This window comes from Strix aluco, chromosome Z (genome assembly GCF_031877795.1).
Source record: "Strix aluco isolate bStrAlu1 chromosome Z, bStrAlu1.hap1, whole genome shotgun sequence".
NCBI lineage: Eukaryota > Metazoa > Chordata > Aves > Strigiformes > Strigidae > Strix > Strix aluco.
The window spans coordinates 96391255-96408225 of record NC_133971.1 but is presented as its reverse complement, the minus strand read 5'-3'; the positions used below and the strand labels follow the sequence as shown (position 1 = coordinate 96408225).

Here is a 16971-nt window from a genome sequence, read left to right as displayed (position 1 = left end):
ACGCCTTGTTTTATTAATTACCCAATAACGCCTTGTTTTATTACCAGCCCCAACGCGGGGCTCCAGGCCCGACCCCGTGACCCCCCAGAGCCTCCCTCGGAGGCAGTTCAAAGCAGGATTCCGGTTTCCCGGTAAAAACGGCTTTCCTCTCCCTTCCCTACCGCTGCATGACGTCACGCGCTTGATGACGTCACGCGCTGCATGACGCCAGGCGCTTGGCCGAGCGCCTTGCGGTCTCCCCGGTCACGTGTCGGGGCCCACGCGCCCGCACTGCGCCGTCACGTCCGTGCGTGCCTGCGTCATCGGGGGCGGGGGCGGGGCGGGGCGGCTGACGCAAGGGGGCGGTGGGTTGGCTCAGCGCGGCGGTCGCGCGGTAACGTCATTTCCGGCGTGCGGGTGCGGCAGTGCGGCCGCGGCCATGGCGGGAGAGGTGCTGGGCAGGACGGCGGCGCTCGTCCTGGGTGAGGCCGGGAGCTGCGGGCGGCTCCGCGGGCACGGGACGGGCCCCGTCGGGACGGGCGGTGCTCGGCTGGGCGGGGCGGTTGGGCCGGCCGCGGCCCAAGATGGCGGCAGCGGCGCGCGACTGCTGGTCCCGACGCCGGCCGGAGCGCTCTCGCCCCGGGGCTCCGGCCTCAGGGTGGGAGGGCTGGGGCGAGCCGCGGTGGGACCCGTCAGCGCCGGGAAGGGCGGAGGCGCCGGTTCTCCTGCTCCCGGCCCTGGCAGCCGAGGCGGAGCCACCTGCGGGGCGGGGGGGAGCACCGGGCCCCATGGTGGCAGGGCCGGGGGCTCCGGGGCGCGGGCGTCTGTCCCCGGTCCGTCCGCTTTCACGAGCGAAACCTTGACCTGAACCCTGACTCTTCTCAATTCACCGTCTCCCTGGTGGCCCAGAAGAAGTTACTTTCATAAGAAGCTGTTTCCTTGGCGGAGCCTGCTGTGCAGCCGGTGACTTTCAAGCGTTCAGTGTCTTGGGAGTCCTTGAGGCTTTGGCGCAACACGTTTACTGTGTGGATTGGCTTTTAGAATGGAAATTAATTCATATCCGGTCTGACCAGATGGTTGGTTTTGAAGGTTAATCGCTGCTGAGAACTGTGAAGACTTTATATCCTTGTGTGTCTCCATTTTCTTCCTATTTGCATAGCTGATAATTTACATTTTTCTGAAGTAATTGCCATTGTTGTTCTGTGTTACAGAAGAGCTGTATGTTTCTGAACGAGAGGGCAATGATTCCACTGGTGATGGGACACAAAAGAAACCCTTCAAGACTGTTCTAAAGGTAACTCTCAAAAACACCCGCTCTTTGTTTTGAAGAGTGAACTGTGCTTTAGGTCAAGTAACTGGCCTTGTAGTTCTGTGTGTAAATTTTAGAGCTGTTTTTGCAACCCTGACCAGAAGGATCAGAAATAGGATGTCTGCTCATCTTTAAGGATGACTTCAGTGTGCTTGCGGTGCCATTGATTCTGTTATTTTTTTTCCCCTTTTTAGGCTTTGATGACAGCAGGAAAGGAACCATTTCCTACTATTTATGTGGACTCTCAAAAAGAAAATGAGGTGTTGTATCATTAGAGTTTCTTAGTAGAAATTATTTTAATGTTCCTTTGTGCGAAGAGCCACAAATGTAATCTTTTATCTTCTGCTCTCTCCTTGGGTTGATTTAGAGATGGGCCATTATTTCAAAGTCACAAATGAAGAATGTCAAAAAACTGTGGCACAGGGAACAAACAAAGAACGAAGCGAAGGAGAAGAAGGAGGTAGGTGGCAGATGATGCCAAGTTGGAGGAAGCACTCCACCTTTCTTTTCCAAAACCATTAAGCAGCATTGTCGTTCCCGCCCCTCCAAAAAAGCTTCAGTTTGGTCTTTATCTGTGTCATCATCATACATGTACATTATTTACAATTTGTCTTTGCTTAGGTTAGGATGAGCAAATCGCTGCAACTGGGTGAATTTTGAATAATTGCAATCTATTGCCTTTAGACTTCCCAGAAGAAGTGAGAAAGGCATTTGTGCATTGTTTCTCATCCTGCCCCTAAACCTGGGGCAGGTTTAGGCCCCAGCAGGGTAACATCAAGGGTTTTTATGGTCTCCAGTAATTGTAAAGAGTAGGAATCTTACAAACCCTGGTTACAACTGTTTAATACTTTTTTCTTTTTTTTAAAAACAGGCAGAAGATCTCTTGAGAAGAGAGAAGAACCTGGAGGAAGCGAAGAAGGTTGTTATCAAGAACGATCCTAGTCTTCCAGAGCCAAAATGCGTGAGTAAGATCCGGTGTGCTTGCTGCATGGCCTGTGTTACAGCCTCTTGTCTGCGCAGAGATTTAGCCTCTCTCTGCTTTGTGGCTCTGGCAGCTGTGGAAGGGCCCTGCCTTGTTACTATTTGTAAATGTAACTTTGTTTTTCTGATTATCTGTGCTTTCTAGTATATAGACTTAGTCTTTCTCAGGTGCTTGATGGGTATCTGAACCTTCTGAGTTCATGTATCAGACTTATCTGTGTCTGTCTGCTGGTACAGACCATACTTCTGTTTGAAAAAGTTTACTGGCTTGGCTTTGATGATTGTGGTGGTGGAGAGTGAGGAAGCCTCTGTGCTGGTTAGAGGCTGTGGTTTGAGTTACCGAGGCGTGGAATGCAGTTCCCATCCTGCTGGCCTCAGTGACTTGGTGCAGTCCGTACCTCAGTAAGCTGGTACTACACGTGCTGCGCTGCGGCGGGTTTTTGGATAGACCCCGAGTAGAAGAGACTTCTAGGTGTGTGTGGAGGAGGTGGATTTGACTGGAGCCCTGCGCTCTCCTGGCCGCCCTTTGGGCTTTGACTGCAGGCTGGGCTCATCCACTGCACGTCTTCAGAGATGAATCCAGAGCACGTTCAGAGCGCCAGAAGGCATGTCAGAGGCATCCTTCCCAAGCCGCCTGGTGATTGAAGGCACCTGGATTTCCAGTAGTACCGCGTGCTCTAGCCTTGTGCTGTGAGCTGTTGCACGTTTTCCCTTTGGTCAAATGCCAAGTGAGCTGCTTCAAAGGCCGTTACAGTCCTTAGCTTCTACCTGGCAGAGTAAACCTGCAGACAGAAGGGACTCGGTGCGAGCTCTGGGAATGCTGTCCCAGTGGGCTGCCTCTCCTGGCTCAAACCCTCTTTCCTCACCAAAGAGCTGCTGAGTGTCAACGGCCACGCCTGTGCCCCGTCGCTGGGGAGGAGCCGCTCCGCGGAGGGAGAGGTCACACGCACTTGTGTTCTAAGGAATCCTGTGGAAAACACCGTCTAAATGGTGATTCACTTCTCAATTTGATTGCTCCCATTCCCTGCTTTACAGGTAAAGATTGATGCGCTGGAGGCTTACAGAGGCCAGAGGGTGAAGATTTTTGGCTGGATTCACAGATTACGGAGGCAAGGTAAACCACAAGCATTTAGAAGTTACTGAACTTGTGCAGAGAGATGGAATGACTTGCAGTAGCCTTCACAATTTGGATGCCTAAAATGAATCAGGCAGCACCTCTTCTTGAATTTTTAAACCATCAGTCAGATGTTAACTTTAGTTTATCACAGTGGTCACTACAGCGCTGAAAATGCTCTGTGATGTATGAGTGTATAGACAGTTCTTAGCTGAAATCTCATGGGACTTTCAGTTTGGAGGCCAGTCCTGCAGAATTTCTTCAAAAGGCTTATATTGTGTTTTAAACTAATCCCACAAACCAAGGAGCTAACCAGCATCTGTTCAGAGTAAAATCAGCAAATTGGAATTTTAAAGTTTATATAAAGTAGCATAACTTCTTTAAAAATAAGTTTAGCAGGTGTTACTTGCTACCAGAAGGGTTGGTATTCTGGCCAGCAAGGTGGCTTCGGTCGGGGCACAGAAGTGCACGGCAGAGGTTTCAGACTCCGCAGGTATTTGTTCTAATTATCACTGAAGGACTTGGCGAAGTGGTTGTGGATCTGGATATAGTGAGCAGTTATTTCTTGTGGAGAGGTGGGTGAGCAGGGTGGCATCGCTCCCTCGGTGTCGGGCGTACCCTGGGCCTGTCTGCAGCAGACTGTGGAGCAGAGGGACGTGGGGGGTGACGGCGTGGCGGTGCGACCCTGCCCCGCTGGGGCTGGCACAGGCTTTGCTCTGTGAAAGGTTCCTGTAACGCTGCTGGTGCTCCAGCGCTCGCCGCAGCGGCTTTGCTTTGTAAATGGAAGAGTGGGATCACTGTCCTGCCGTCATCACCCGCTCAGCAGTGGTTCATGTGTCTTGAGTGGGTCTGCTCAAATAGATCAGTGAATAAAGCTGAGGCTCTCACGGTTTTTTTTTCTCTTTAACTAGGAAAAAACTTGATGTTTGTTGTTTTGCGAGATGGCACAGGTTTTCTTCAGTGTGTCCTTTCAGATGAACTGGTAAGTTGCGGTGGTTTAATTTTGTCATTAAATAAGTGAAGTGCTCACACCTCATCCGTTTTACATAGATGACTGGAAGTTCTCCTAAACCTACTGATGAAGTTGTATTATTGTTAAGTTGTATCTCCTACCACTGGAGTGTTTTTGTCAAGGCAAGAACCGTTTAGAAGTGACTCTGAGTTAATTTTGTCTGTGACTCCAGCAGATGTCATAGGAAAAGCAAAAATACCGCCCCCCCCGTAACTGTGCCTTTTTCTCTCCGCAGTGTCAGTGTTACAACGGGCTCGTTCTCTCCACGGAGAGCAGTGTTGCAGTCTATGGTACACTGAACCTTGTTCCTGAAGGCAAGCAGGTACGGGACGTGGTGCCTTCGGGTTCTCCTCCTCTTTAACACTTTGTTGTTTTCCTGATGGAAGGAGAAGCAGAAGTGAAAATAATTATTAGATGATTTTGGTTTAGAGAAAAGAACGAACCTCCCAAAGCTGCTGCTGCCGCCCACAGTTCAGTGTGTGACAGGTGAACTACATGACCGATCTGCTTTTGTCTGAAACAGTCTTCCACTGATATGTCCCATAGATACTTCCTAGAATATAACAGTGGAAAATGGTATTGAATAGGTGACATAGCTTTGCTTTTCCGAACAAGAGGTTTCTTCAGTTTTTATGTGGTGAGGCTAAGAATTGGGGATTAGCTCTCTTACTGAGGTGGGTTTGTAGTCGCTTCACTGTGCTGTTTGTCCTCCAGCACTTGGCAGGTGCATGAGCCAGGCAGTTTAATAGAACTTGTTTTGTAAAGCTCTGTTTGTAACGGTGGTCTCAGATTAAGGGCTCGGCCAGTGTGATTTTAGGTCTCAAAATATGATGCTGCTTATGCCTTGTGCCTCTCGTTCCAATCTAGATCTACACGCTGTTACTGTGTGGAAAGTCGTTGGGATCTGGATTTAGGGCTAAAGTTGTGTGAAGCAGCTGTGCATGAAGGATGGCCCCTAGAAAGGATTCAGACTGAAGGTGGGGAGGAGCTGTTAGGAATCGTTATCCGTGACAGCAGCTCAGTGCCCTCAGCGGCTGTGCAGGCCTATATCAGGATAGTTACTGAAAATCCTTGTAGGAATTCTGCCTTAGTTATTAGGAGGTGACTGAAAGACAGAAGTAAGTTGGTGTTGCAAAAAGGCTGTGTTGCAGAACTTAACTTGTGGTGCAGAAACAGCAAGCGTGCTCAGGCCATGTGTTTCTTAAATCTTGAGTAGGCCTTAGTAGACATCAGCTCTTGATAGCTGCTTCTAGTAATGTCACTTTTTTCTGAAGGAGAAAGCAAAGCAGTAGTGCTGAGACTTAGAGGATAGATAATGTTTAATCTTGCTAGTCTGTAAGCTTACCTCTTCCTTTAGATACATATTCAAAACGGTCATTGGCTCTTGCAGTGAGAGTTGTTCTTTTGCGTGGATTGGCAATCTGTATTCTCCTGTCTGGGCTCCTGAGTAAGCATGCTAACTCTGGTAAAAGTTAACAGGGAGAAGAAACATGTCTGAAAAAAAAAAAAAAATCACATTTTGGAGTGTTCTGTTGCTTCAAACATCCAAGATGTGTTAGACAATATTTGAGTGATGTAGTCCCTCTCTGTGGCTGCCTGTAGTGTGTAAAATAAGGTCAAAGTGTTAACCTTTTGTGGTGCTTTTTAGAAAATTCAATTTTCTTGTAAACCACGTACTGTTGGCCATTACTGGCATGTTTTGCAAATGAAATTTGGGTAGGCTTAATTGTTCTAGTTGTCCCTGCTGCTCGGGGTCTATCCCCAAGAGATCGATCTAAGGTTAAAGAGCTGAACTCTGTGAAATGTGAGTCCACTCCCTGTTGGGTTTGCTGATCAGAAGGTAGCAAGATTTCCTTTCCTTCACTACTTGCACTACTGGGACTTGTAAAAATAAATGCAGCCAATCAGCGATCACTTTTTTAAACAACTTTATGCACTTTGGTAATTATAAGTAACTCATAGTATGCTCTGCCCACAATGTTTTGGGCAGTGAAAACCCTTCATGTTTTCACGTCTTGTCACAACGATGCAGTGCTTCTAGTGAACAAAAGCACCACATTGTGGAAATCTGTTGGATTAGACTCTGAAAATCTGCCTTTATACCCTGAAAATACTATAAATGAGAACACGGTTTCAGGGGAGAGAAGCCGCCTGTGCCCCACACGGGGGAGCTGGTGAGACCAGAGAGGCAGCGAGAGGTGTGCGGGCTCTGGAGCCCCGGGGGATTGACCGGCACCGGACTTGTGTTTTCACAGTGTGCTGAGATGCTGCCTAGTGCAGAAGGGTTGCTCGGTGTCTGACAGACAAACCCAAAAGCACCCACAGTGAGCTAGTTCTTCCGCTGTCATGGTCTGAGCGAGGTTTCTCAATTTTTTTGAAGTTTGCAGCCAGTGGGAGAATGTGGCTCAAATAGTACAAAGAACAAAATACCTTGAACGTCGTACTGTGATCTTGGGTCTGCATTTTCTTCTAATAGGTGGGAGGACTCTTGACTCTGTGTGTGTGTCGTGTTCTTAAGGCTTACAGGAAGGTTCTTTGTGCCAGTGTGTTGCATTGTAGCACCGTACAAACTACTGTGAAGAAAACTAACTCTGTCCTAGCCAAAACTAGTACACGTAGTGCACAGTGTAAGTTACCACAGAATGGTTTTGGTTGGGGGGGACTCTCTGAAGGTCACTGGTCCTCCCTCCTCTTGAAGATCTAACATGAGGTCAGGCTTGTCCAGATGTTCTGCTCCTGAACGTCTCCAAGGCTGGGGACTGCAGGCTGGCTTGTCTGTGCTCTAGAATGTGAACCCTGTGAAAATTGTTCTTCTTTATAGCCAATTGAAATCTCTCCTGCTGCAACTTGAGACAATTGTCCTTTTGCTGGGCATGTCCAAAGAGAGTCTGGCTCCACCTTACCTATAACCACCCGCTAAATAGTTGCAGGTAGTAAGTAGTTTCCCTCAGCTTAGCTTTCTGTTCTTCCAGCTGAATAGACCCGGCCGTCTGTGAGGTGTTACGCTTAGACTGAACATGTCTGAAGTTCCTCATTACCTGGCGGCAGTGCCCCGTCCCATTCGCGGTCAGTTGGAGAGACCCGTGCTGGGTCACAAACGGCGTTTCCAACAAAGTGCTTACTTGGAAAATACTGCCATTAGGATTTCAGCATCTTTTGTTTCAGCTGGATTAACGTCTCCGCCATGACACTAGGTGGTGACATCCAAGGGGCAAAAAGTGGACTTGTGAAATTTTTGTTTCTCTTCCAATTGTCAGGCTCCGGGAGGCCACGAGCTGAACTGTGACTACTGGGAGCTTATTGGTCTGGCCCCAGCAGGAGGGGCTGACAATCTGCTCAACGAGGATTCCGAGGTTGATGTGCAACTTAACAACAGGCATATGATGATTCGAGGGGAGAATATGTCCAAAATCTTCAAGGTGCGCTCCATGGTAGTACAGGCCTTCAGGGATCACTTCTTTGCCAACGGATACTACGAAGTAAGTATGCTTTCCCTTGTCAGCAAGCAACTACAGTCATGTCCTGACTTGAAGGCTGTCTTTTTCCTGGAAAAACACTGCAGACTTTCTAATTGACCTGACGGGGCAAAAGAAAAGCTGTTTCTAAGGAAACTGTTACTTGATCGCTTCCATAGACGCACCTCAAAGGTGTGTAGACACTTCTGAGGCGTGGAAGTGTCACGGCGCGAGTCACAAACAGCCTGCGTGGCCCTTTTTAACGTGCGGAGGGACACCAGACTGAAGAGCTTGTGTGTGTTCTCCTTAATTCTTCTCTCGAGTAGTGACCGTCCTGTTCTTTAACAGGTCACACCACCCACTTTAGTGCAGACGCAGGTGGAAGGAGGCTCGACCCTGTTCAAACTGGATTATTTTGGTGAAGAGGCGTACTTGACGCAGTCGTCCCAGCTCTACCTGGAGACTTGCATCCCGGCCTTAGGAGATGTTTTCTGCATTGCTCAGTCGTACAGGGCGGAGCAGTCCAGGACCCGCAGACACCTGGCAGAGTACGGAGAGAGGACACTTCTTTGCTATTCTAAGTGGATTGCTGAAGCAGGGGAGTAGCGGGCAGCTGGGTGACGTAATGTGCAGTGAGCAGCCAGTGTAACGCTACCGTGGAAGGGCTGAGCAAAAGTCTGTTTGGGTAACACCTTGTCCTGGTGAATTGTCATGCTGTGCTGACAATTCATAAAGGCAGGTCCAGGTGAAACAGAGCTGAGCTAAGTTTAGGAAGCTTTGTCTTTTTAGAAAATACAGTTTATATTGTTGTTTTCTTTCTTTTTTTTTTTTTTTCTTCTAATGGCTTTATTTCCAAAGGGGACAAAAATGTGTGGTTTGGGGTTGTGGGGTGTTTTTTTATGACAGTTTTTGTTTCATAGCTAAAGATTTGTTGCTCGTGTGTGGTTGTGTAATGGTGTGGCTTTGTGTTTCAGGTACACTCACATCGAAGCTGAATGTCCGTTTATAAGTTTTGAGGATTTGTTGGACCGACTGGAGAGCTTGGTTTGCGATGTGGTAGACAGAGTCTTGAAATCGCCTGCATCGAGCTTACTGTACGACCTAAACCCGGTAGGCAGCCCCGTGGAGTGGTCACAAATAGCCAGGAAAATACAATCTTCAGCCTTTCCTGCTGAGCACCTTCATTTGGGGAAGGCAGGGCATGGCAGTGAGCTCTGCTAGCTTACTGTTGTTAATAATAAAAATACTAACTAACCTCAAAAGAATGAAGATGCTGCAGGGCTGGTAATGACTCTTCCAGAAGCAAGGGACTGTGGGGAAAGAGTTCCCTGGTAGCCACTTCCAGGAGCCAGCAGTGTGCTGGGATTTATTGCAGCGTGCGCTGTACCAGTGGAATAAAAACCTCTATCCCAGAGCTCGTAATATTGATCGGCTGGTACTTGCAGATTGAGCACAAGGGAGCAATGAAACAACCAGTGTTTTACTTTCCACCCTGGAACGTGGAGCTCTAAGCTATTTTCATTTGTTAGAGACCCTTTGTCTTCTGTTGCCTTTGCAAGGAAGACGGCTTTAAGAGCCTGCTGACTTTATCTCCATCACTAGCTTTTCTCTCACAGCAGGTACAAACTCAGTCCTCCCTGTTAACTTGCCCCAATTTCCCGATAAACGCCCGGAGGTTCAGTTTTAAATTTGGGCTGAGACTGGGTCAGGAGATGGGAAATGGCAGGAGCAAACGCACCTCGCGCAGGCGGATGCTGAAGCTGTTCTGGGCACAGGGAAGCAAAAACCTTCTTCTGCAGCCTTGCCCGTGGAGCCAATGGTAGGGGCTGAGTGTGAAGCACCCGCGCGTGCAGTGAACTCGTGCCGGAAGGAAACGGCTTGGAGGATGCTTCCTCTCTTCTCCCTCCTGCCACCCCTTTCAGCACCTGTCCTGTGAGCTTTACTGCGCTTGGACAGTGCTTGTGTTTGGCTCTAGCTTCTCAGTACCAAGTGGGATTTCTTTATTAAGTAATAACTTGTTGATGTATGAGCTGGGAAGACTGGTGTGTATGCTTCGAGCCTGGAAGTGGACTTGCTGATCAACTAGAAATGTCCTTTTCTTTGAAAACGGTGCTCTTCTGCCTGGCTTTATGTCTACTCTTATTTTCAGGGCTTCAAGCCCCCTAAACGTCCTTTCCGACGAATGAACTACACGGAGGCCATTGAGTGGTTAAAGGAGCACGATGTGAAGAAGGAAGATGGCACTTACTATGAGTTTGGGGAAGTAAGTCTTTCTGGGGCTCTTTAGGAATTCAAACCAAACCAGACCCTGCTGCCATGCGCTCGCACTGTGTCAGTCCCTCGAGGAACAGTGTGTTTGGACCACGGTGCTGTTAGCCTGGCTGTTGCTGTGTGCATCTGTTGTGTTTTGTTTGGAATGATACCGATCAGGAGGGACATTCTAGTCCCATTTCAGGTAATGGGAGGTTTGCTATAAACCAGAGGCCTGGATTGTTGTCTGGATGGTGCTGGGAGGTGTAGTGGTCCTGTACTGGGGAGTGCAGGCGTGGGTTGGGTTGTCATAGAACGTCTTTGAGCATGGGAATCAAAACCTGACTTATCTGTCTGTCTGTTCCCTGTCTCGCTCTTCTCCAACCTGTAAGACAAAATGGTATGAAGGAGCTTGAGAGGACTTGGTGGTGTAGCCCTGCTCGTCAGTGGACTTAAGTGACATTTTTAGGAGGAGATTTAAGAAAATCAGAATCTAAGAAAAATGTGATACCATTGGCTGAATAAAAGTCAGAATTAAACCCTCTAGGGATAGACAGGGTTTGACTAAGCAAAGTGTGTTGGTTTAAGAAGCTGTGATCACGGTATCAGTGATGTGTCCTGTCAGCGTAACTGGGGTGTCACCCTTCACTTCTCCCCAGTTTTCAAACAGTAATGTTGCTGAATTGGTCAAAATGAAACTTCTGCTCGGTGTTTCACAGTTTATCAAATTGCAGTCAGAAAACTTGGATAAAATGAAATAACCTCATCTATGTAACTACTGTTACTGTTGAGGTTTTGAAAAAACAGCCCATATACGTAACAGGGAAACACTTTGTGCTTCTTAGCCTTGAGATCTATGGGAGATGGTATTGGGGAGGAGGGAGATCAGGCTCTTTGGTGTTTACTGGTTGTTTGGAAAGTCTACATTTCAGGTTAGGTTTTCCTCAGTTTCCTGTCTGAAGCGTGGGGAAGACTTGGATTTTAATTGAACAGATTTTCTTTCCCAACGTATGTTTTTATATATATTTTCTCCTATGATAAGTTTGTTTTAAAAATTTAGGTACATGGGGATGAATGTGTGGATACCTGTGGTCTGAAACTGTCTTTGTTTCATGCCTGATGCGTGTGGGACTCAAGGTATTGGAGTGGTTTTGGTTTTAAATGTTAATAAAGCCTTCTTTAACCTTAGGATATTCCTGAAGCTCCTGAGAGGCTGATGACAGACACCATTAACGAACCAATCCTGTTGTGCCGATTTCCCGCAGAGATAAAGTCTTTCTATATGCAGCGCTGCCACGACGATTCCCGGCTAACTGAATCCGTAAGTTGGCGTTTTATGTAGCGCTGCAGGAGCGGGGAACGTTGGTGTGAGCGAGCATGAAATGAGCAAGTGCTCCAGGAAAACCCTGGAGAATTCTTCCCAGGTTCTGCTTTAGGTGTCTCTTGGGCGTGGCTCTTGATCTTACAGAAATAAAGGAAGGAACTCTGCAGAGCTGCTGGAATGTGGGGGGGTCACCGCGAGCTCTGCACCCACCCCGGGTGAGTGGTGGGGTCAGGACAGTACGTCTGTCGCTCTCGGAGAGGTGTTGTCTGAGCACTCGCTGTCTGGCAGCTGGGAAGAGCGGTGGTTGGTAGGAATGCTGCTGGGTTTGTGGTTTTGTGGTGTGGTTTTTGTTTTTCTGTTGTTGTTTGGTTTTGTGGTTTTCTTGGTGTGTTTTCTGTGGGTTGTGTTTTAAATTTTACAGTTTAGTGGGGCCAGGAGTATTAGGTTAGAGAACCTAGTCAGTCGCTTCATTCCATCTGTAACATGGGTCTGGAAGGAGTCACCTGCCTTCCTGTCACGCAGAATTAAAATTACATGGTCAGATGTGTTGTGGAAATAGTTTTAAGTCTGGGCTGTTCTGCAGGCAGCTCAATTGTCATAGTTTGACTGTACGTGGTGTGTTGTAGGTTGATGTGTTGATGCCGAACGTTGGTGAAATCGTCGGAGGCTCCATGCGTATCTGGGACAGTGAGGAGCTGCTCCAAGGCTATAAGAGAGAGGGCATCGATCCCACGCCCTACTACTGGTACACTGACCAGGTCTGTAAAACAGACCAGCCACGCTGCTTCTCGGATACGATACTCGATTATTCTCTTTTTAACTGTGCTTAAGACAATGCGGTCTGAATTGGAAACGTATTCTTGGTGGCCCAAAGTAGTTGTCATGTAGCCAATGGCAAAATGGGATGGCTAAGAGTTTCCCTTTTGTTAAAACTGCTGCTGTTTGGGCAGTTGTGTGCAGCCTGTTCCAGGTCACAGCCCCCAGACTGGTGGTGCGGGTGTGCTCCTCTCGTGACGCCTTCTGCCGTGTTTGCCGTTAGATACGGGGGTTGGACCTCACCAGCCGGAGTGGCTGAGCTCTGGCTGGCATCAGGGGAGGAGAGAAGGAGGCGACTGAAAAAGAGTCACCAAGACTTCCTTTTTCACCTTCCTTTTTCCTTTTCTAGTCCTTTTGCTGCCCCAGGAGACTCAGGACAACTGAGCACTGAAGCAGTATAGTCCGCTTTCCTCATCACTCGGAAAATAATCTTGGAAGGGTTTGCCTTTGGGTTGGTTTTTTTTTTCTGGTGATAGTACTGCAATGATAAATAACAAGAAAACGTTTAATACCTACTCTCCGATTTTAATTTCACAGAGAAAATATGGTACGTGCCCTCATGGTGGATATGGCTTGGGGTTAGAACGGTTCCTGACCTGGATCCTGAATAGACACCACATCCGAGACGTCTGTCTCTACCCGCGCTTCGTCCAGCGCTGCAAACCGTAGCCATCCTCCTGATAAACTGCTGGAAAACAGGCAACTGGTGCTTGGAAAGGAACGATACACTCTGCTATACTACAGCCTGTCTGAGGACAAGACTTACTGCAGTCTGTTGCTAATACAAATACTCATTTAGGATGTGAAAAGGAAAATAAATAAAGCCCCTTTTTAATGGAAAATGCTACTAATTAACTGGAAGAAGCCTTAGGAAAAAAGTGTTAGGTGCATTTATGCTCTCAAGTCAACACAAAGATCCTGATACACTGTCATTTAAAAAACAAGATACGCTTCTGGTTTTAGTTTCTGTGACTTAAAATATGCTGGGCATAAATATGCTGGGCATTTGATTTATGGTTTTTTTAACCTGCTTTAATTTCACTCTGTGTTCTCCTGTGGTTTCTTGTCGGAGAGATCAGGAGTTCAGGCTCTTTTAAATTCCCAAATATGACTTCTGAGAATGAAGAGACATCTAAAGAGCTCAACAAAGCATAAAAATGGGAATAATTATGTTAAGTGCTGTGATTTTGTAGCTGCTACTGGTTTTAATGGAAGTTCTGTTGCAAGGTATGTAGTACTGAGCACAAAACTCCCCTGCAGGAGACGTGGGTTGGTTGGTTGGCAGGTTTTTCCCAATTATTTATTGGTTAGAAGTGAAGAGGCTGGTGGTGGGGGAGGCATTGCTGCTTTTTTTCCCTGCTCCCTGGGTGAAGCGCTGCAGCGGGTCCCTGCACACCCGGCCCACGCTGAGTGACGGTGGGAGGGGACCCTTCAGGGCGCTGCTGGCCCGTGCACACTGGGGTGCTTGTGGTGCCTTCCAAATCCAGCTTCTGCCCTCTGTTTCAAACCAGAAATGACTGAAGACCCAAAGAAACTTGTAACTCCGCAGTGCAGTTGGATTTCAGCACTGTATGCTGGCTGAATTGCTGTCCTCTAGGTGAATTGTGTCCCGGCAGCGCTCCCCCGCCTCACACTACGGTAGGTTTTCGTGTAGAGCAGTTCCCTCTTTCCTAGCTGGCTCCCCGTGTTCTTGTGCTGCTGCATCTGAGCAGATTCTCTGGCTGTAATCAAATTATCAGATAGGATTAATTAAATAGTTAACGTGTTGTCATCTGTATGCTTTTTAGTCATAAAGCAGTTCCTTTTGCTAGAGAGAAAAAAGTGGTAGGTGTGTCATGCACCTGCACTGAGCCTCCATCCGGATTTGCCATCCATAGCATTGTTGAGCTGTGCGATACCCATATTTTTGTAATAAATCACTGGTTTTCTTCGTTGTGCATGTTACGTATATAAACTGGTCTAAATCAGCAACCAATAAATTGTGGCAACATAAGCTGGAGTGCAGGACAGTAGCTCCTGACCTGTGATGTCTGTTCCTTTCCTTTCCCCTGCCCTTTGGCGCTTGCTCAGTGCAGCCCGTCCTGGCACGGGCACGATCCACGTGGGCAAAAGCAGAGAAAAAGTGACTCTTCAAGTGCAGGAAGCAGACATTCTAGCTCTTTTTAAACTAAATCCCCATTAATCGACTTAAAGGCATGAATTTTTGTCATTTGGATAGACCTCAGGTGCCCCGTTGAAGCAGCCTAGAGAGAAAAACTGCGAATAAACGTGGTGCTGAACAATGGGCTGCCCCGCGTTGGGCCACATTTGTGGGGGAAGTTAACGTCTGCCTCGCCAACGGGTACAGGCGGAGGAGGAGAGGTTGTTCCCAGAGCTCCAAACCAGCGGGATTTAACGTCCTGGGTTTGTTGGGGGCCGCAGCGGCATTGCTGGGACCTGAGGGGTGCCCCTTTGCAGCAGGGGGGGTGAGAGGCTGCGAGGAGGAATGACAGATGCTCTACAAAATGAGCACTGCTGGGATGGTTTTCCTTCTTACCCACCTCTTTGAATTCACCCTTTTCACCTACTTTTCAGTCCTTTTGTAGCCACAGTAGAAGAAAATGGTGTGCAGTAACCTGCCTCAGTGCTCTCTCACACTTTCCCTACTCCATTTTTGATGGGTTGTTCTTCAAAGGTAGAACTTAAAAGATTGTTTTAAATACCTGCAAAAGTATAGTCAACCGTAAGTTTGCAGTGGTTTGGGGGATTGCTGCCTGTGTGTTAGCTCCAGAAGTTAGAGGAAGAGGAGAAAAATTAACCAGCTTGACAGCAACAAAATGCCAGCGATTCCTTACTTACATGACAACTTGAGCTACAGGAAAAGCCACTCCAGTCCAAAAGTTGGATGTGCTGCCAAATAGTAATGATACCCCTTGGGGTTTAGTTTTTGTGGGATTTTTTTGTTGTTGTTAGCATTTTGGGGGATGGTGGGGGTTTTTTGGGGAGGGGAGCTCAATAGCCTTCAGTAATGCAGAATATTTAGGAATTTATGAGCATATAAAGAGTTTTTATAAAAAGATTTCCTTCAAGTGCCTGAAGTGATGAGAAGGGAGGAGAAAGGTTGGGAAAAGATCCTACTAGAAAAACATCACTTGTTGGCAATCGGTTTTCTGTCCTTAAAAGCAGCAGGGCTGAGCTGCTTTGTGAAGGTTAAAAGCCTCCGTATCAGGGGAGCTGCTAGAGGAAGGTCTGAGGACTTGAGAGGTGCTCGAGGAAGAGGCAGATCAGATAAGGAGCTTAAAAGGTGACGGGGATGAAAGATGCTGTGGAGTTGAACGGAGACTGCTGTGCCGATCCATAATCTGCTGGCGGAGCAGAGGGGGTGCTGGGCAAGCGCCTGTGCGGGAGAGATCCCCCGTGGAAGCACCAGGCTGTGCAGAGCTGCTGGCGGAGCCGTAAGGAGCATTCCTCCGGCGGGACGTGGTCATCCCAAAATGCTGCTTCAAAACCAACCTTCGCTTCTGGGAATAGGAGTGCGGCGGTTCCACATTCACCATCGAGGCTCAGTTCAGGTTTTTGATCATTAAGAAAAACAATTACTTTTAGAGATGGAAAAATGATAGATGTATCTTGGTTTTATTTCCAGGTCCTATCAGCTGTGGTTTTACATGGTGTCTTATTTCTTTTTTTATTGTGTTCTTACAAAATTTGCTGAGTTTGATTATGTCTCTAGTGATTTAAAACTGATGGTGATCCTGGGTGTTTGTGGCAGCTGTCCGGAAAGCTTATTTCCAAGCTCCCCAGCAGCGAAGCTTTCTGAGGGTAAGTTCTTACTCAGGCTGGTTTAATCCTGTTTGCTGCTTCACGTGTTCCTTGGACTAGCAGCGTTCCCAGGCCCTTCCCATCCGAGCTCGAGGTTTAAGTCCCCCGTGCTAATACCAGTACTTTGTATGTGTGGGCAGTGCCGGGCAGGTGCTGGGGGAAGCGAAGCAGCTCGTAGGCCTCGCTGGCCGTGAGGACTCCAGGGGCAGGAGGGAGCCGCGCTTTCCTCTGGGCTCCATCACGAGTTCTGCACCGCTGACGTCCCTTGCAAATTGTGATCGGTCAGAGCAGTGCTCAGAAGGGCACGGCAGCTGCTTGCAATATAATGCTTGGGTTTGGTTTTATTAGAAAGGCTAAACCGGCAAAAGAGGAGAAAAGGTGCAATCAGAACTTGGATTTCTCCTCATCCCCCCTTTCATCTTCCCTCGAGGTATCGATCTCCCCGGTTGGACTGGTACTTGAACTGGAGTGCCAGCGCTGGCTCCCGGGCCCTTGCAGCCTTGTGACGGGCAGCTCTGAGATCCCCAGCGTGTAGCCGTGTTTAATTACATCTCCCTACACGCGTTGGTTTATATTTATCTGTGTTGGAACTCATCTGGCTGCCCCTTGTGAGGACCTTCGGAAGTTCCTCCACCCGAGCTGGAGCATTTCCCGGCCATCCTGCTCCTCAGGCACAGGTCCTGTCTAAATTTATAACGTGGAGAAGAGAGGGAAGGACTACGGCGAGAGCCCCAGCGCTCAGGGAGCAGGTCGGGAGCAGCAGCACCTCCTGCCCACCAACCTCCTTTGATTCCCAGCACCCGCGAACCACGCTGGCATGGAGAATCGCCACCTGCGCTGTCACGGTCCGCAGGGGTGCTGCTGGTCGGTAAATCCAGCTCCGAGATACCTGTCTCCAGCCCAGGAACGCTGTTCCTCCCAGCCGGAGAA

The 16971-nt window shown here is 48.3% G+C and overlaps 1 protein-coding gene across 1 annotated transcript; it reads left to right on the top strand.

The window, feature by feature from the left end:
• Window positions 1-395: 395 nt before the first annotated feature.
• On the top strand, window positions 396-14252 carry LOC141918076 (asparagine--tRNA ligase, cytoplasmic). The gene is made up of 15 exons (XM_074812105.1): window positions 396-461; window positions 1191-1273; window positions 1483-1548; window positions 1656-1748; window positions 2160-2249; window positions 3305-3383; window positions 4295-4365; window positions 4631-4717; window positions 7653-7874; window positions 8199-8398; window positions 8825-8960; window positions 10000-10113; window positions 11290-11421; window positions 12051-12182; window positions 12778-14252. Exons 1-15 carry the CDS (start codon window positions 419-421, stop codon window positions 12907-12909), a joined length of 1680 nt encoding a protein of 559 aa, XP_074668206.1. The 5' UTR covers window positions 396-418; the 3' UTR covers window positions 12910-14252.
• Window positions 14253-16971: the final 2719 nt, after the last annotated feature.